At 37.3% G+C, this 21,028-nt stretch overlaps 1 protein-coding gene and 1 long non-coding RNA gene across 2 annotated transcripts; both read left to right on the top strand.

The window, feature by feature from the left end:
• Positions 1–5,574: 5,574 nt before the first annotated feature.
• On the top strand, positions 5,575–9,535 carry LOC130266835 (uncharacterized). The gene is made up of 5 exons (XR_008843001.1): positions 5,575–5,650; positions 7,118–7,196; positions 8,318–8,356; positions 8,807–8,860; positions 9,099–9,535. It is a non-coding gene; the product is annotated as an uncharacterized LOC130266835 (long non-coding RNA).
• Positions 9,536–13,583: 4,048 nt separating this feature from the next.
• On the top strand, positions 13,584–15,095 carry LOC130266836 (E3 ubiquitin-protein ligase NEDD4-like; the record flags this gene model as incomplete). Its single annotated transcript, XM_056516105.1, has 1 exon — positions 13,584–15,095. A coding segment is annotated over exon 1 (1,512 nt), but the record flags the coding sequence as incomplete, so codon positions are not given.
• Positions 15,096–21,028: the final 5,933 nt, after the last annotated feature.

Genomic DNA, 21,028 nt, shown 5'->3' with positions numbered 1-21,028 from the left:
GGGTTCTTGAGTTTTTTAAATTTGGTTGATGAGTTGGTAACTCCATTAGTGCACTTTTGTTGTCTTGAATCTCTTCCCTAATTTGTAATCAGATACAGCTGTTAAATACCATCTATAGTAATGACCAGCATTTCTTGATTGATGAGACTTTTATATTTATGATCACAAAATGCTCACATGGTACAATTGAGTTCTAGTGAATTAGTAAGAATGATAAGTAACTGGCAGGAGGAAGTTACATTTAAAAGATCAATGAATGTAGTTTTATAATAGAAATCTTTTGGAATCTAAAACTTTGCTTGTTTTGAATTAATTTCTTCAGAGAAAAATGGTTCAGCTCTGTTTGTCACTGTAGAGGGGACAGTGTTCTCTAAGTTTGTGAAGCAATGGTTTAATGGGGAAGTCTCCTTCCCATTTTCCATCTCCTGGTAAAACGAATTGATGATGCTCAAAAAGACTTGCTGTTGTTTAGATGTCACCTAACATGTATGGCTGCCTTGCTTGAGAGGTCTGATAATTTCAGAAAATACTATTCTCTACCTAAGGCTTCCCATTCTGTGGGAAATGCTTTCTTTCAAATGAGAACTATATGCAGACATGATATGAATCTTAAGAAAGCCTTAATATATAGTTCCTGGTATTGCCACAATCTTTAAAGCTGATGCTGCTATATGGTTTTATTGTTGTAATAAGCTTTGGTGCTCTTATCTTAGCTTTAGTGGTAGTTCATTCTTGACCTATCTAACAGGAACGAAAGAATAACAGGATGTTATTGCCTAGAGGAATTGTTTACTACCAAGTGTTCTGTTAGACTAGTCAGTCATTTTTATATTGGCTTCCTCAAAAAAAACCTAATAGTCCAGCAGATACTAACATTTTATGTTTTGCATTAAATTAGCCATCCTGGCTATAGTCATCAACATGTCACCATTTCTTGATCAGTGCCTTTTTACTCACCCTTTCTTCCTGCATATATTTTTCTTCTGTCTTCTGCTCTCTCTTGGACTTCTGTCACTAAGGCAGAACTTATTCTCCCACTTGTCTTTAGTGTTATTTTCCTGCCGTGTGAATTTGGAAAGGATGGGGGTGAGAATGAGCAGTTTGTTAATGCCTGTTCTTTGTAATTATTGACTGCAAACAGTGTAAGCCAAGCAAGACCATTCCATTCTCAAGGTTGTGAACAAGTTCAAAACTTTTGAACTTTTTTCCACAGCACTTTCCAAGTGCTGTTTTCTTAAATCCAAAATGAACAGTTCAAGAGCACTTCATCCTAACGTATATTAATTGAACATAGGTAGTTTCATAATGACTTTTGTGGAAACAAAACTGTCTTCTTCTGCAAGTGCCATTTGTTAGTTTGATGCATTGCTGCTCTGAGAACACATTTTACTACTAATTTAAGGTATACATAAGAAAGGTTTCTGTTTTATAATCAGTTCAAAGAATCACAAGCTGGATAGCATCGCCTTTGAGGCTTTAAGTTTCTGATTGTCAACATACTGGCTCAGAAACCTTCTATTTCATCCCTTGTTACACAGTATCTGTTAGTAAATAGATTAATTACTAGAGACGGTGAAAATGGCGTGGTTTACTAGTCCCAGTTATTTTGACTAGCATCTTGAATATGTACTTTAGAATATACTAATATGATTAACAATAGAGTAATTATAAAACCTGGAAGTTGATAATAAGATAACTATCTTGCTGACTCAGCTCTGAAAAGGATGTTTTGTCTCCCTTAATCAGACCAAGATGTTTTCAATAGTTTAGTCTCTGTAATGTTGTAGCCTTATTCCCCTACCCCACAGCTTTAAAATACTATGTAGCCCCTGAGAAAAATTTAAGCTTGAATTTGTTGGGAGCAGCCTGATACAAACGCTGTGTGCATCCACTCCCTGACAGATTCAGTAGTTTTAACAGTATTTCTTCTATTTCCATTCACTGTTTTTGCCTGATTCATATTTGGTTACTTACATTCTCAGAGGGAGCAGCTTAACAGTTCCATTTTAACATTATTGTATTCTTTTTTTTTTTGTTTTGTTTGTTTTTTTGCCTTCAGCCTCTGGAATGGCTGGCAGTCAGAAGTTGTCAAAAGAAGCTGAACGTCCTTGTTCCATCTGTACAAACAATCCCTGTACAAGTCTGTGCCCAGAGCTGCTGCCTTTGATGGACTGTTGTGTTCATGTCTGTGTTACAGAGCAGCTGGGTACAAAGGCACCAATCCTGTAAAACCTGTGTGTGCAAAGCAGCAGAGAATGCTCAGTTTCTTCAGCTGTACAGACAGAATAAATTCAGATTGATCTGTTCAAGTTAATGTCAGGACTGCAGAAGCCAGGCTAGAAATTTATATCCAGAAAGAGACTCTTGAGGAGATAAACTGGGCTGAGAGAGCAGTCTTTTAGATAAACTGCACTGCTGCATAGCTGGTGTGCTCCTGTTCACTGGCTAGGTGCCTGTCCCCTGCTCTGCCACCAGAACCATTGGAAGCACGTCAGTGGTGTAAAAGACTAGCAAGGCAAGCTTTAGAGTGTCTGTAGTCAATATGGAAGAGTAAAAGGCTGCAGCCCATGTATTTTTTGGACTACATAAACACTCACATTGCAGCTGCCTGTGGATCTACAGGAGTTACTGATCCATAGTTTCTTGGATGTGGCAATGAAGGAGACAAGTAAGGATCTCCTGAGCAAAGGTGAAGAGGATGAGGTTCAAAATTTCCTTTGAAACCATGAAATTTTGATTTTGAATCTGTTCCCTGTGGGTGCCAGAATCAAGTATCTGATGCTTTGTCTCCATGTAGAGCTTCCATGGCCTAATTTTTGTCTGCATGAAATGAACTTCAAAAAGTCCTGGAGCTCTTTGGCTGTTGACTGCTTTCTGGGATCAGTGTGTTTGTGGCAGCAGTTGCTCAGTAATTCTACTGTCAGTGAGGGGGGAGGAGAGGTCGGATGGTCACAGCTCTGTCCTGTATCCTGTCGGCAGGCTCTGCCTCTCCAGGATGTGTGGGGTCATGGCATAATGGCTCCTGCCAGTGTCAGGCCCTTCTGACTGTGTTTGCATCATGCTGTCTGAATTTCCCGTGGTGTTCATTGCCCACTGGTGTGACCAGAGGATGGAGAACCTCGTGTGTTGCCATTATGTATAGCCCTTGCATGTTAGCATGTTTTTTTCCCTGAAGTTTCTAATTTCAATAGTTTGGAAAAGGAAGAAATGGACCCTTCAGTGTCAGTTAAAAAAAAAAAAAAAAACAGAAAGGGGTGTGGTGGCTTTTGGCAGTGAGAGTGGTTAGTCAAAAAAGTGAAAGTGAAAAAGGAGATCTGTTGGGAAGATTGTTGTGAACAATTTAGGAATTTTTTTAACTGTTTCTGTTAATGTAGGAAGATATTTCTATGGGCATACCTTTCCATGCCTTCATGGTGGTTTGGCTAGTTGTTCTGCTCAGCTAACTAAAATGCTGTAGCTGTCCTAGTTTGGCACTGACCCCAAATAAATAATAACCTTTCTTTCAGCAAGGCATGTTTAAATCAACCTTCAGCATGCCAGCATTGGGTTTGTGGCTTCTAGCTTCCTGAGGCTATGTGCAGAGCAATTTGTATTTCTGTAAAATAGCTTTCATATCTCTATTGTGATACAAGTAAACAAACCATGTGATTAAGCCAACTTTAAAATCTCAGGAGCATGGATCCTATTTTGGGATTTCCCCTGTGTGGACTACATTGATGCATTATTAAGTCTGACTCTGGGATGCCTGTGCCCAAAAGCATCTAATTGTCTGTGCTTTTCTCATACTTGAATAAGGGAGCAAATCTCGTGGTCTAAGCAACAGAACGCAGATACATGAAAATCTGTTTGTCTTTTAGGGCTGTGTGTCCTACATCAGCATTGGCTCTCGGTCTTTTTCTGAGAAGGAAAAGCTGGGGATTTTTGTCAAGCTGATTTCTGTCAGTTGGGTCCCATGGGCTGTGACTGAGGCCCATCCTCCTGTTGGAAGGGGGTCAGGCTGCTCTGGGTGCAGGGCAGAGTTGCTCAGGGAGAGGGGAAGTGCACACATGGGCTCTTCTTGAATCTTCACAGGAACTCGCTAGTGTTGAATGTCACTGAAGCCAAGTAATTGGTAGATGATAAACTGGACATTGTTTTAGAATGTAAGAGGGGTGGATAGGTTAGGATATTTGTGATACATAAAAACGTTAACAAATAGCTCTTCTTAATTTGATGCAAACATAGTTTTTTGCTTGTTTTCTTAAATCTGGTTGGTTGTGTTGTTGTCATAAAACACACGATAATATTATGTACCTTAAAAGTACATAACATGACCAGGGGTTTTGACAACTTAGACCACTTCCTGGTGGTTAGTGCTGGGAGGGTTAGTTTGTTGGTCTTCCTTTTCTGAGCTCATCGAGTTTCTACTAGGAGACTATTTCCTTTGAGGTGAAGGCCGAAGACAGACTTGTGGCTTGGCTGGAATTGGCTTCGACAATTGATTGTTTTGTCAGTGGGTGGACATTGTAGATGTTCATCTCAGTTCCCAGGCAATCATCTCTAACTGTAGAGACTGAGAGAAACTTGCTTACTTTTTTATTATTTTTTATTTTAGTGGTCTGTTCTCAGTTTTACATTTTTAGCCAATAGTTCCTGCCTCAGGATTAGGATGCAGTTCTCTCCATCAGCTTTAAGAACTATTCCAGTTGGGATTGGTCAGGGACTCTAGCCCTGTGGTTATACAGGAGACAAATGATAAAGCATTCTTAGTGCTTCCTAGGAGTCTCCTTTAGAAAGTACTTTCAATAGTATGTGGAATTTGGGATCCACTGCTTCACCCATTGCTCTTATATCTGTTTAACTCCTTAACCTAGATTGGATCAGCTTTCCTCACAAGAGTCTCTGGCCCACCATCTCCTACAAACAGTCCTTCATCTGAAAAGCTTTCTGCTTTCCACAGAAACAATGCTCATTTGTCTTTCTCCTCTGATATGGTCACAGCTGCTGGGATTTTTTTTCCCCCCTCTTGAATTCAGTACCTTATCGTATGAACCATGTAGGACTGTGCAGCTGTATTAATTAACAGGAGGAGTGCAATTACTTATGTCACTTCTGTGAAGCTAATTTGTATAATGTGTAATTAAATTTTTTTTTGGTTTCTTAAACTCATACCCTGTTGGCAGGTCATATCAGAAATCCTTATATTTTAAGTGTGAATTCTCTGTGCTGTTAACTAAAAATAGATGCAAGAATTTTTTATTCTTGCATTTCTTTCCAGAGTTTATTACTGCTCTAATTTATTTTGATTACTTTGATACCCTTTTCATTCTGCCCAGGAAATAAATATTGTCAGACTATTTGCTTCCCTCTGATGAGTACTCAGATACCATTAGGTAAAAACTTCTGTGGTCCATGCAGATTTGTCTGAGTGTTACTGGTAGAGCTATTTCTGTCAGACCAAGTAACTGCATCATTTAGTCTATAGTTTTCAGTGTGAATTCAAAATTATGCCCATAATTTCTTTTAGCTTTATTAATTGAAAATATACCTGAAAAATAAATCTGAATGCATCTTGAATATGTTGCTTTGTTTTTAAGGAGAACACGAGAATTGTCAGAGTGAAGGTTATAGCTGGAATTGGCCTGGCCAAGAAGGATATCTTAGGAGCCAGGTAAGAATATGTTGTTAATATATTAAGGGACAGCTGCTTCTTTATTTTCTTTCTACAGCTCTTTAGTTCTCAGTAAGTTCTTCTGTGTCTCTTGCAAGGAAAAAAAAAATCCAAACTCTTTGAACTGACAACTTTATAAACTTATTGGAGACTATATAAACATGAAGATACCTTCTTTCCTGTCCAAGAGTGATTTGGATAGATCTTATGTATTGCAAAAAAACCAGAGGAATGTTTTATTCTCTGCATGGTAAAATAGCTCTGCCATGGAGGATAGATCCATGTTTATATTTCACTTCAGGCAGGGCTGCAGCTAAAATAACAGTTTAGTTGTAGTCAGAGTTCTCATCTGTGCTTGAAAGACTTGGAATGATCACAGTACTAAACTCTGGTAGCTATAAGACCATAAGATTGTTTCAGCTCAAGTTATGTGCAGAGGAGCAGTGGCTTAGCATTTAGCAGAGAAATGATCACACTTGTGAGTTGGTAATTGAAATGCTTTTAGGAACTTGTAGAGTTGGCTAGTGGCAGAATGCATTTTGTGCTAAAGCCACTTTTGCTTCTAGAAAAGTATTTACGGGTTTAGTACAAGTTCTGCTGTCAGCTGCTTTGGCATATGTGCAGGAATATTGTTATTTTAGCACTAGCAGAATTGCTCTGTGTGATATCAGTTTAGCAGTAGATAAATTTTTCTTGTGAAATTCATATTTTCCCTAAAGCCAGTGTCCCTTAAATTTTTTGTTCATGTACTTTTATTTTTTTATCTCAAGTGAAAACAGATCAGTTTTTCTCATCATAACTTACATATGTTAAAACCATATGCTCTTTTGCTGTATGGCAGACAATCATGGTCACCTTTTGTTACTACTCTGAGCAATTGATTGTTCATGAAAAGTAGATATTCATGTAATATGTTGGGTTTTAGTACCACAGGAAAGAAAAAGACAATAGGACATTTGAAGAAACAATATTAGGACATCTTCATTAACAGAAATAATTCAGGTTAAGTTAAAACTCTGTCAAGATGATATAACATTTTGCAAAATAGTTGCATGTTTGAGGAAGTACCTCAAATTCCAGGTATTCTAAAGTATTAAGATATGTAATACTTCAAGATTTTTCAGTCACAACTGATTTTTCATGCATGTCTTGTTGAAATATGAGAGGATTTATTAAATCTGTTCTCCTGAAATAACTGTGAAAGAGGACAGAGAGTCACATTGTACTGATACACAGAATGGCATAGCTAATATGATCATTATCACTACTAGTGTTTATATTAGTTTTATCTGTGAAACTGTGTAGGAAATGACTGTAATTACAAATGTCTGTGGTATTTGTAAAGTAATTGTAACCCCGGTTACATAACTGCTATTAATTTAAGCCTTTTAAAACTTGACTGCTGATAATGGTGACCAAAAAGGGCATAGAGCAGCATACTACTTGTTTGGTTTTTTTCCCTACCAGTGACCCATATGTGAAAGTGACATTGTATGATCCAGTGAATGGAGTCCTTACCAGTATTCAGACAAAAACTATTAGAAAGGTTAGTCATCTTATCTGTATGGGTGTGGTGGGGTCTGTTTGGGGTTTGTGGTATTGTGTTGAGGTTGTTTTAAATCAGACTCCAGAGGAAAAGTCAAAGCTATAGGAAACGTGAGAATTCGTGTCTTTTTGAGTGAACGGAAAGAAATGTTCCATGGTCTGCTCAGCATCTCTGTTTATGACATTATTGTGGTATTTTCTCTTCAAAAAATTTATTGAAAGGTAGAGGAAAAACAGAAATATAAGGTGAGTACTGGTTCAAAACTACATCATTAATGGAAGTACTGGATTGTTCTGGTTTTTCTGAGATCTTTAATGATATAAGACTTGCTGTACAACTCTTATCTTTTTATGTTAAAACACAAACACAGTTTGTTCAGTTTAAACATCAAATTGCTTCATTCACCTGAGTCATGATACTACTTGTTTTTCTGGAATACATACAGGAAAAAGTCAGTACTGCTTAATTAGTTTAACTGAAAACTAAGAACTCTACATATGAGAGGGAAAGCACTCTTCCAAATTGTTGTTCTAGGATAGTGGCTGTGATGTATGTTATGAGATTGCATTTTTCCTTCCATGCAGACTCAGGCATTTTTCCTTCCATGTGGATAATTCTTATGTTACTCTCTTTGTAGCTGAACTATCTGTAGTATTTTTTAAAATTATCACAATTCAAAGAGGAGTTTAGTTGGGTGAGTTATGCTGTGTTTGGCCCATCTGTGCCTGGTCTGTGTAGTTTGTTGCTTAGAGATTTGGCATTTGTTAATTTGTTAAGAGTTTGCATGTAAGTAATGTGGGTGTTGAACTGAGAGGAAGGCAGTGATGTTTACTGAAGGGATATACTCTAAATTAACTGTTTTCAAGTGTCTAATGCACCTTGGCTATCCATGGCATAGCCAGTATACCTGCATAAATTGTCTCCATTCTGCACTGCATTAAATAGTACAAGACTTCTTTGACTTTCACCAGCAGTATCAAGGTTAAAGGTACTTTTTTCTTAAGTGGATTGTTAAATGGAATAAAATGCGTAGTACATCAAAAATTATGTACACTTTATGTACAGAATTATCACAATTATCAGTATAACCGATGCTATTTTTTTTCTTCTTTCACACATAGTCCTTAAACCCAAAATGGAATGAAGAACTCTTATTTAGAGTAAGTGGTTTTCTTTATAGCCTTATTACCTCTTGGATATTAGGCTGACACATTGGGAAAAACTACTCACTACTCTCCCTACTGCAGAACTTTTCCCTAATTCAGGAATAACTCTACAGTTAATGTTCTTAAATGTTCTAATTTTTTCCTTAGAAAATACATTTGTTAACTCTGGCACAAATACTGCATTTTCAGTCTTGATGTTGCCTCCTTTATTCTGTGAATGTTTAAAAGCATGTGCATGGATTTAGAAGCAGTTTGGGATACTACCAGTTATGTCTTATTGGTTCTAATAAGTATTGCATAGTAGAATAGCAGCAAGGTATAAATTTGCTGTTTAGTAGAGACCTTTGGTATTTCTTTCCTCCTGCATAAACACTGAGATTTTGCTGAAGACAAGTGCTGGAATTCAGTATATATGTTAATTATCACTACACTTCTTTTTCATAGGTTAATCCTCAGAAGCACAGACTCCTTTTTGAAGTATTTGATGAAAACCGTTTGGTAGGTCTTTTTGTGTTAATTTTGCAGTGTATTAAAGACTTGAATGAAAGTGAGTCCATCATGATACAATGTGGATAAATAACCCACTCCAAGTGACCTTAATTTCTATAATGAAACCTAAAGCTAAAGGCAGACCTGATTATTTGACATTACCACACTTCTGAAGCTCTGAGGCAGTTACATTATCACTGTAAACTTCTAATGTGCTTTAACTCATGAAATAATAATTCTTTTGTAGTGCTGTTCATGTGATAGGACCAAATTCTTTGGTGATGTTGAAAGCTCTGCACTGGATGTTTATTTTTCCCTACAAACAAAGCACTGTTTATATTTGGTGTGAGAAGCTTCTTCAGTGTGTGAGGAGTAGCATGAAAGAAAGCATACATGGATTTTCTTTGGAAAGCTCAAGAAGTGAACACTGGATTGTAATCTTGTAGATAGGTGTCACTCTGAATGGCTGGTCACTGGTGAGATGGGGCTAGCTTGTGCTTTTATCACAGTGAAATCAAAATTTCTCCTCTGACCCAAGCTCTCATTTTGTGTACAGATGTCTAATTACCTGTATTTGTTTGTGTGTTTCATTGTGAGTAAGCTTGTAGCAGTACAGTCTTGACACCTGCATCTGTTTCACTGAAGTTCCTTGTCACTGGAATAAATACCTTTCCCTTCTGCAGGAGTTTGGAACCTAATAGCAGGGATTGAGTGCTCTTGCATGCCAAACAGAGTTTCATTCCCGATAAAGGATCTCTTTGTGCTTGAGTAGTGTGTTGGCCATGAAAAACATTATTTTTTTTTAAAGCTTTCTGCATGTGTTCAGTAAACCATTGTATCTTTTATCAAGGTACTACTCTTCTGAGGTTGGGAAGAGTGAAAATGTGTGTAAATATAAGTAGAAACCTCCTAGAATAATGAGATTTAAGAAGGAGGCTTGTTTTTTGGTTATAGGCATTGCACAGTCCCCACACCATTTACTACTTAACTGGTGATATTACCTATTCCAAAGTTTTCATATGGTGTCTCTTTGATTTATCTAAAAGCAATGTTAAAGCGGATCATGAGCACTTGTGGCCTACATGGGAGGTTAAATGTGGTTTTTCAGGATGCTCAGATTTTCACCTGGACATAATATTATGGGCTGCAGCATATCCCTCATGAGGTCAGAGTACTCTGTCCTTTGCACATCTCATTAGAGCATTGCTGCCACCACCTGGAAGCCATGAGGCATAATTTGAAAGTAGGATTTTGATTTTTTTAGGGGAAGAAGGCCAGTGTTTTCTTTGTATTTTCTACCAGGAGAACTCCTTCACATTTTTTCTCTAATCTGGAATATGTGTTGTTTGAGCTGTTTGCTTATGGAAAGGAACCAATTAAACATTTTCTTGGTATCAACTAAGAAAATGGTGCTTTGTTTCCCATGCCTGATTATATTTAGACATCAAAGTATCATGACCACATCAGTCACTCTATAGTTCTGTAATAAAATCCCTATATTTTTCATTGTTTCCATGTCAGCTGGTAAATGGAACAGGCCATCCTTCCTATTTCTCTTTAGCTTGCTCTCAGAAGCAGTGTTTTTATCCCAGATGTCTTGGGTGGTTTTAAGTAAGACAAATTGGTGCCTTAGCTGTGACTGTTATTTAGCATTGACAAACTCCCCCACTTCTATTAAATCATAGGTGTTTTGATAAGTAGCTATGATCAAAAGGTGTTTCATCTTCTGTTATTTTAGTATTTTATTCTGTTACTTTCAGTGTTCTTTCATCTACCTATTGGATGATTGTTTAAAGTCTAAATGTGAGCAATCTGATAAAACTGAAATATTCTTATATTTGTGTCCTTCCAGTGATCAATTTCCTCTTTGCGAAATTTTATCCCAAGTGCTTTTATTCCCTTTAACTTTCAGGGATAAATGGAAACCAGATATATCTGCTTGGTTTTAAGAAATGTTGTGTTCTTAAATACCAGCCTCAAAACCTTTCTTCAGAGTTTAGCTTAAATTTTGTGTCTTGCTGCTTTGGTTATATTGCCAATAGTCAGAGTTTTGAAATCTTCCTGTAATAGCTTCCAAACTTTAAAAATTCACTTGTCTTGGATTTGGTAAAGGAGTGCTAAATGTAGTTTGTTCTTCTGACTTGCAAACTCTTAGTAAAGGTTTATAGAGGGTTTAATTATGGTTGTGTTTAAAAACACTCTAGAAAGATATCAAGAACAGTGAGAGCACTTAGGAGATGAATCAGTGAAGGGACCACACCTCTTGCTTTCTGTCTTACAATACCTTGTCACAATGTAAGTATATTGTAAACTAAATGCCTAAATCTCTTATTGATACTGAAGAAATCAATTATATTAAGCTTAGAATGAAACTATTGGCATTTTTTTTTTTAATACTAAGTTTCAGTTTATTTTTATGCCAACTCTAATTCAGCAACATCGAATTTAACACTTTAAAAGCCATTTTGCATCACCTGACAAAGCTGTTGTTGGCTGGCTGTACCTGTACAGGTATAGCTAAGGAAGAGAGACATGCTGAAAAATTTTGCTGGAATCTTAAGGCTTGAGTTACCAAATTATGTCAGTTTATTGTTTTCTTAGGATTTCTTTAGTACAGTTGAACAAAACAATTCAGATCATCCACCGGAGGAGAAAGTAATGCCTTTCCTAAAAGAAACCAGCACCTCCAATGGTTGCAGTTTGTGTCACACCAACATGTTACAAGCTGTTCCACTAATACATTTGTTCTTGGGGAGAGAAGAAGCCTTAAGAAATGCATTTTTTACTTTTCACTCACATATCTTAGGGTCACTTGCTGATGTTTTTTATTTGTGTTTGGCTTGTTTGGTTTTATGGGTAATTTTTACTGTATTGCTTGAAGTTCAAATGTAACTTTCTGAAACTGAATCTTTTATGGTATTTTCCTTTCCTCTTCTGTCCCCATCCCAGTCCCCCACCAACATATAACTTTAGAAGAAGTCCTATTGGTTATAATGAAGTAAATGAAGTGTTGTATTTGTTGGCTTTTTATGAATAAGCTAGTATTCATTTATTGCTGCATTCTAATAATGGAATTCAGGTAATGGAGGTTAAGTAAGCCCTGGAGTATAATTAGAAAACAAATTTGTTGCTTGCAAACAAGGTACTGTGAATTTGATTCTTGGCTCTTTTTTGGGAAGGAGTTATAAATGTTAATTTTACTGCCTTCTAGCTTAAAATACAGTAAAGGTTAAATAAATATGAAGCAGAAAAAACTCCTAGTAGTATGACCTATAAAAGTATAAATGGCCTAGTGTTCTCTTCTGTTTGTACTCTTTCAGCAGTACTAAGTAATTTCATGTTAGTGCAGTAGCATTCAGTACTGCATCATATATGGCTTATGTATTCAAAAGTACCTTCATAGTTAAATGTTGGTGTTTTTCAAAGCAAAACCCACAACAGAAATCCCACTTAACAGCAAGATTCAAGATTGTCTTTTATCAAAAGTCCCACTAGGTGCCAGCACAGGACCTCTGCAGATTATATGAGCCACTGAAACATTTTGTAGGAATTCTCAATCCCTTTACTCTTGGAAGAATTGACAGTATATTAACTTTTTGACATGCTGGGAATTTTATTTTAAAAAATGAACATTCTGAAAAATAATAATTATTTATAAATGTGTGAGGCAGTTCATAGATAATTACACAGAATGGCTTTCTTCTGTAATTCTATTTGGCTATGCTTTTTATCTCTGTGCATACTTAGTTCAGTGTTCTAAACTTTGTGTAGCTGGTCACATATCTGCAAATCACATTGAACTGTAATCAATGTGTTCTTACTCTGGGCTTCCAGCAAACAAAATGAGGTAGTTTAATTTGTAAGAATAATTTTGTTTCTTTCTGCCTTTAACAGCTGTAGTTAGAAAAGGTCAAACTAGAAATAACAACGAATGCCAAATTATTAACCGGAAAAACTTTTTTTGGCCCATGTTCAGTTGCACCTCGTTTAAAATTATGAATTAATAAACACAGAGGATTCTACTATGTGCAAATCTTCAGAAAGTGTGGTTACTTAGCAGCATGTGGATTGCAAGATAATGCCAGATTTCTTTCAAGTTTTATTGAAATAGTGCAGAAAAAAATTTTCTTAAGGGAGAGGAAGCTTATTTCACTAGTTTGTGCATAATTCAGACCTCAGCAGTTTGCTAGCATGGTTACTATTTGGAAATTCAATCCTGGACTTGATACTCAATTATATGGGACTTCATTCCTACCAACTTCCTGTAATTCTAAACCTATGGGTAAAAATATTAGTAGTCATACGCTGCTGAGGAAAGTACGGGCACATTGACTCAGCTTGTGCAGCCGCTGCAGGCGTTGCTGTTTGGAACTTGGAAGTTCTGGAAGCCTATTATAGTATTCATTTATGCAAATTCCAGAAGGTGTAATTGAAACAAGGTCGGTAGTGTTTGTCGCAGCTGAGCTCCTTGGAACATTAGTGCTTTCTAAATGAAGGCGTTCTGACTGCAAGCAATCAACGACGCTCTAGAAACTACAGTTCAAGGAACGGCTGACTTATTTCAAGAGGTACTTTCTTTTAAAATCTTGTAGAAATTAGGACAAGGACTGAAATTTTATGGGCTTTTACTGTTGCAATGTACCAGCTCTGGGTTCTGTGCAGCTGCCTGTAGCCTTTCTGCTGAAGGATTTTTGTGGGTTTCATTTGCTAACATGCGTGGAAATGAGAACAAATGGCACGACGGTTAAGATTGCATTTTGCTACCCAAAGAAGCAACACAGATCCATTATCGGAAACCTCTGAAGATTTTTTGGATAGTAATAATTGTATGTACTTCAAAAAATCACAGAGTTCTGCACCTAGCGTTACGCAAGTGAAACTAACTCCTAGACAAGCTACTTATGCACCTGTAGTGCAACAAGTAATTAATCATGAGAAAAGCACAACTATTTCTTCACTGCAAATAAAAAAGAGCAGTTCACTGCACATTTCCTTGCAGTCTAGGAAGCAGAGTGGATGTTCTCGGTGTGGTGATGCCGTGGCTGCTGGTGAAGACCCTTCATTCATTGGTATTGGTAGCGAAGGGAGCGTTGGCACTGAAACTGTGGCTGATCATCGATCTAATGACAGCCTTCTGAGCAGTGCTGCTCTGGGCAGAGGCAGCCTCAGCAGCATTGCAGCAAGTGACAGTGGCTCGTTCAGCAGTGCTGGCAGTGACTACGGATCATGTGCAAGTACCACAAGTGATGGAGGTTCATATAGTAACAGTGTCATCAGCGACAGTGGCAGTGGCACACTTTGGACAAGTGACAGTGCTTTCTGTAGTAGTGTTGCACATGGTGACTCTTCATATAGAAGCACTGCAAGCAAGTGTAATCCCTCCAGGAGCACCTCATCTCAGGAAACACTGTACAGAAGTAATACTACTTTTGACCAAGATGCTTTGTCAGAGAGGAAGAAAACTAAAATTCCTTTGCGACGTTGTTCATCACTGGTTATTTTTCCTAGGAGTCCTTCCAGTACTCCTCCAGCTTCTCCAGTAAGCTCCAGTCAACTACCACACAGAGGCACCTATCAAACATCTCATAAATTAATTATTTCTCCTAGTGAGCTGTCACCAAAAGAAGATCAGGCCATTTCCAAGGGATTCCTTTCAACAGCAGTCAATGGACTTAGACTGTCTAAAACAATTTGCTCTTCTGGTGAGGTCAGAGATATCCGACCACTTTATTTGAATGCATCATTACAGGACAAAAGTCAGATTTTGAATGGTCCTCAGCAGGCAGCTGGTGAAGAAGTGCCTGGTGGCTTCTCACGTGTTTCAGTTCATCTTACAAAAAGAGTATTTGCATCAAGCAGTGAAATGGTTAATGGCTCTTGCAGTCCAGAGTTAAATCTGAACTCTGGTACAAAATACCCTCATTTAAAACTGGAACGTAGCACATCTGCATGTCTGCCCTCAAAAACAGATTCAGAATATCAGATTAATATGAATGAACTAGGAAGACCAAATGCACAGATGAGCAAAACTCACCATATTTTGCAAAGAAGTGTTTCCTTGGAAGGATCACGTCAAAAAGTTTCTTGCTGCTTATCCAGCCTTAAATACAAGTGTCATAGTGCAAGGACGTCTCAGTTGCACATACAGTTCAAATCTGGGAATGAAGGAAAAACAACTGGTGTTAGGAAAAGATATGGAACCTCTAAAAGGGAAATGTCTAGCACTTTGTGGAGGCCCCATAAGGTGAGTGTTGTGGTTTATAGAAAAATGTGATGGTATTTTACAGTTGAAATTTATCTGGAAAGTAATAAAAGTTTGCAGCCAAGACTTAAGCGCAGTGATTTCAGAGTTTCCTAGTGGTGTCAAATTGCCTCCATTAGGAAGTTAATTTTTTAATTATCTGTACCACTTGGGTTTTAGATTAGTTTCTTAGAATATGGTACATACAGTAGCATAGGTGAATAGATATTACTGTGAAATACATGTATTTAATAGATTTTAAACAATAGTTTGCTGTTTACATTAACTCAGTGGGATTTCTTATATAGTTATCGAGACATGGGAGTCATTTAAACTTCAGATGAAATTTTGTAGTTATAAACACCTAACTTTTCAGTAAATTAATAGTAGTTACTGAAGTTGTTTGCATATAAAATGGGTAAAAATGAGTGGTCTTTTATTTCAGATAGGCCTAATTTTACAGAACAGTTTGTTGTATGTAGAATTAAAGATAAGTCACATTTGTGCAGAGAAACTGTAAATACCATTTGTTTCTGTATACACCCTGAACCACAGGAATTTTCAGTTTCCTCTTGCTCTTTTTTTTCCTCCTTCCAACTACTATTTCAGCCTGAGCGGTGCAGAGTAACTTAATACCTCTCCCAACAGCATTGCTGTTCAAATTATAGTACTTAGGTCTAGAAGGCTTATATTAAATATTTTTTTTTTTTTGGTAATGAAATTCATGTCCAGCTAAACTGCAGAGGTGTCTACTCTTATTAACTCTAAAGGCAGTTGGTAAAGCATAGGCCACATGAAAGGTGGATTTTAAGCCTTGTTTAAATAACATTGTGAGGACTTAAATTATGTGAATATTTTTAGTTATGGATGCTGATACAAGTGCAACAATTGATGGTTACTAAAGTAGTTTAAGAACTCATTCTCATTGATTTGACATTACTGCCATATAACTAAAATGCTTGTTTAAGCAAAGGACTTTTTGCCAAAGACCTTATAATTATGAGAGTCCCTTTCTAAACTAGTAAGACAGTTACCTTGGAGGTGTTAGCCTGGAATTTTCTGTCTTTTGTTGCCCTTAGAGCAGTGCCTGATGATTCTACGCTTTCTGAGTTCCTCAGTGCTTTTTGGTTAGAGTTTAAAGAAAAATGCTCTTTCCTTCTTGGGAAACTGTGATTTATGCTTAAACTTCTTTATAAAACTCACTGTAGATCACAGATAAACACTATATATATATATATATGTATATATATATATATACACACACATAGTTTGGTGATTCTTCCCAAAATCACTGTGAAGTGAGGGGTAAAATCCACAATAAGCACAAACAGATTAGATTCAGACTAATTGAAATGTGCCAGTTATTTTGTAAGCTAACATTTCCAGAAAACCTCCTATGACACTGGACTGCTATTAGTTTGTTTTGGTTCCCAGGAGCAGTGTTTACAATGGATTGACATAAGCACCAGGTACAGGAACCTTAAAGTCCTCAAATGGCTCATTTCAGTTTTTATGTAAAACCAGTAAATAGGTAAATATTCTATAAAACTTAAAAAAGTTTAAAAGCTTCCCCCACCAAACCAAGCAAAAAACATAGTTGACTTCACAGCAGTTCAGCAATACACTGGAATAAAATGGATAAACACTATTGTATTTGTTATTAGTCTTTGTGACCAATATAATAGATTCTATGGCAATCATTTAATTACATAGTCCAGTTAATTATCGTGGTGTATTGTGACTCATTTAAAAATAAACAACTCCCAAAATATTTCTCTTGACTCCAGTTAGTCTGGCCTAGTATATTGATATGCTGAGTCTGGGTTCAAATTTAACAAGTTGATACTGGAGTAGCATTTAGTAATGTCAGCTATCTGTACAGGGCAGCCATGAAATCAAATCAGTGCTGTGGTCAGAGACTCCAGAGGCTGAAGCAGCAAAAGGTCTGTGCATTCTTTTCTTCCGTGCCTCGCTACCAGCCTTCAGCCCCCTCGGATCACATTTCCTGCTTTCCATAATCAACAGCTTGTTAAAGGCTGGCTTAAAAAAAAATCAACACCATTTCTATGACAACTGGCCTTGGATTATTTTTAATTAAGTTACAAAATGGGGAATGGTGCTGGCCAATGGTGCTGGTCTTTACTGGAAATTTAGTGAATAGGTTTTGTAGTAGATATTGGAATTTCATTTATGTGGAGCAGGAGGAAGAGATAAGTCCATGGTTACAGCACTGAAGGTTGTCCTTGACTATGTATTTCTGCTTTAATGTGTTGGGTTTTTTCATTACTGTTTTGGTGTTGGGTTTTTTTTTCTGTCCATCTGTCTCTGCTTAGGGTAGAAATAAACCTGCAGCTAAAACATTTTGACATCACAGGTGTGGATTGGGAGGGTAGGAGCGAGTAAGGGAACAGGTAACCTGTCATCATACATGCATAAACTCCAAGAGGTACAGAGAAAGGCAGAAACAGTGAATACAGTTCCAGTTCTTGTAGAATATAAAAAGACTTCTAAAAAAAAAAAATAAAAGTTATGTTAATCTCTTCCACAAGAATAATAACCCGTTGCCATCCCTGTTGACATTAGCTATCAATATCAGTATCACTCTGTATTGGATAAAGTGAATATTTTAAATGTACTTGCAAATCTGTTTCAGCAGCTGTATACCTTTAGAATAATTTCTTATACGATTGAGGGGATCAGTTGTGTTATAGGCCTTTTGTTTACAAGTAGTTTTGCTCAAGTTTTGTCTCTAGTTATTGAAATGACATATTTTGAGACAAAAAAACCCCCAAACTTGAGAGATGGTGTAAAATAGCCAAACTGTTTTTCTACTGTCAGATTCATGTAAGTTAGAGCTCTCAAGCTTTTTTCATCAAACTCTGGAACTTTGCCTTCATAAAAGATGCTGTTTGAATCTTACTAAATTTAAATTTAGTAAAACAGTAATTTAAGGGAGCTGTGTATGAGGATTTCTCTCTTGAATAACTTTCCTGCTGATCTGAACATGCTGAGGGGACCAGAACCTGTGTCTGGCAGATTGAGATTCTCTTGATAAATGCTGCACCATGAGTTAGTGCTGAATAGTCTGAGGCTGTCTTCTCTCTTGCCTTCTCCTTAGGTGTAGAGCTTCTGTCATAGCATAACTCCCTCAGAAAATAGTGATCCAGCCAGGGAGAAGCACCAAGAGAAGGGAAGGATAGCTGTGGCTTAGCTCCAGCTTTGCACATGGAGCAAAGGGCTGCATGTGTGTCAGTGTCCCACATCAGTGCAAGGAAGTGAGTCGGAGTAGGAGCAGGCAAAGCAGAAGATTATGGAGCCAATACAAGGCAAAGCACACTTGATGCTACTGTGCTGTGGTAACCTCATAATCTACCAACTTTCATTCAGTATCGTGTATCTTGAGGGATCCCCTTACAGGGCCATGTGGTGCAGTGCTGTGTCATGGTCTGTCTGTTCATCAGGGGGAGTTGGGCTTGGTGTCTTTCTGAGGAATCGTGGGGATGACCATGTTAGACTTGAATCACATGAGAGTGTATGTGCTGTGTCTCAGACAAATTTTAGAAGCTGAAGTATACATCAGTACATTGAAGGGAAGGCAGTAGAAACTGTGTTAATCATGATAATGAACAATTAATAATTTTTTGCAGGTAATTTCCTGTTTCTGTGCTTTAAGTGGCAGTGACCTGTAGTGCTTTAATAGTTGGTACCAATTTCTTCTGTTTTTCATGTTGCTTAAATGCAGAGCTTAGTTTACACCTTTTTTTCTACCTTTCTTCATGCTTTAGCTTTTGATTAGCTGTCCTCCTTCAGGGGAAGAAAAAGATGGCACACAAAGGATGGGATGGATCTTACTGTGGCTGTGAATGGTTGCTATGTGGGTGCATTAGCAAAGGAAGCAATCAAATAATATTATTTGGTAACAACTTGATCCCTGAAGTTTTTCAGGTTTCCCAGGTTGTATATGGCAACTATGAACCATATGTAACTTTCAGAATCTCATCATACTGTAAGGAAGCAGATACTTGAATATACCAGTATATTCAAGCTCTAGTGCTTTGTAGTCCTCAGCAAACATTACATGTACATATTAAGGAGAAGTTTTATTTGATTGTGCTCTGTGGAGATTATGATTAGCCTAATTCTGTTTATAGTCTGCAGCTGAACTCAATTTGGGCAGGTTTCTCATGCCAGAAAAAAATGGGGAAACTAGAACTGCAAAACCATGCAGACCAGGCCTCCTGAAACAGCTTATGTAAATATGTAATTATCCAGCCTTCAGGGTGATTCATGTCCTTTTAATCTGCCATGAGGGAATGGGAAGCGTTGATACTGTGGCTTCTTTAATGTTGCCACAAGCTATAGTTACTCTATTTTTTAAAACATGGTATACCTACAAGAATGTGTTAAAGTAAAACTTTTTCACAGGGCAAACTAGAGACATTCTTCCTTTACTCCTCACTAGCTGAAGAACTTGCAGGTTTTCAGATATGAGATCATGATAATTGCTTTGGTTTTTTTTTTTTTTTTTTCCCCAAATAGACAATTTGGAATTCAGTGTTGAAAAATGCCAAGTATTGCACACATGAAAAGCAGCTAATGATGCACATTTGGTGATGGCCTCCTATACTGGTCAGGAAATGGTTTGTGTCATGGGGAAAGACTCACTGAAAATGTCAGCTCAGATCTTGCTGACAGGCAAATAAAACCTTAGGATTTATTAGGGAAGAAATAAGCAAACAAAGTTAAAACCACCATAGTGGAATTTTACAAATCCACATAGGTGCATGGCATGTATATTTCTGGTCATCCTTTTTCAGGAAGCACGGATAACAGAACTAAAAAAAGAAGGATTGCAGGATTGAGGTGAGTTTATGTGAGGAGAAACACTAATTAGGCCAAGGGATTTTCAGCTTTGGAAAAGAAAAAGGTGATATAGAGTGAGTTCATAAAACTATGCTTTAGGGGAGGAATTTTTCCATTCCACTTTTTAAAAAAAGGTGTTATTTAATGTGTTGCTGAGCAAATTGTCTCAAGATCTGCATATCAGAAGTAGAAATGGATTTTAAGAAATTAAGTTGAAGAAGAAAGGTCCACCAAAGGGTGTTACGTATTCAATGTGTATTTTAATGTTAGGATCTAGAGGTCCATGACCACTTATTCATTAGAAACTGGGGGTTGTATCAAAGGAAGTACTATTCTTAATTGCCAGTATTATTATTCCTTAAGCATCTGCTCTTGGCCATTACATGAAAAGGATACAAGGGTAGGCAGAGTGTTAATCTGACCCCCAGGCTCTCTGGTGCCTGCTCAGCCCTTGCAGCCACAGAGGATCAAGTAAAAATGCTCTCCCCTCACCCTTGGCAGAGGGCTCTTCTGTGTTCTAACACGTGTTTTCTCATCTTCCAGAAGTGGATGAATTTCACAGATTAAGCAAGTAAGCAAAACTGAGTGGCCTTTTCAGTCAAGTCATTTGCTTATGACTGACTTTCACCCTTGTCTGAAGGGTACTGCCCTGCATTTCTGTTAAGTGTCTCTGTTTCAAGTGTACTTTTTTCCTTATTCCCTGTGACAAACAGAGCATGCTGATTTGGGAATGCAGCCAGCAAAATGTTTGTAGCTCATTGCAGTGTTAGTTTATGGATCTGTAATCATCTCTGTTTCAAGAGACTGCATCATTCTTTTTTTCTGTCATGATAGTTTACAATAAACAAAAAAATCTACAGATAGATGCAATTATTGTTTGAGACCTTGGGCTGCTTTCAGCTGTATCAATTGTAACATAAGCAAACAGAATTTAAGAAGGACATCAGCAAGTTCCTGGTTGAAATTACATACAAACTTGAATTGGAGTCGTTGAAGTTAGGGCATATTAAAATGCAAATGAGACACTCCAGCTACTCAGTAACAGGAATGTGGTAAGAAACACAGAACTGGAT

Source organism: Oenanthe melanoleuca, unplaced genomic scaffold (assembly GCF_029582105.1).
Source record: "Oenanthe melanoleuca isolate GR-GAL-2019-014 unplaced genomic scaffold, OMel1.0 S275, whole genome shotgun sequence".
NCBI lineage: Eukaryota > Metazoa > Chordata > Aves > Passeriformes > Muscicapidae > Oenanthe > Oenanthe melanoleuca.
Note: the sequence above shows the minus strand (reverse complement) of the source record. Positions and strands in the feature narration are given on the sequence as shown.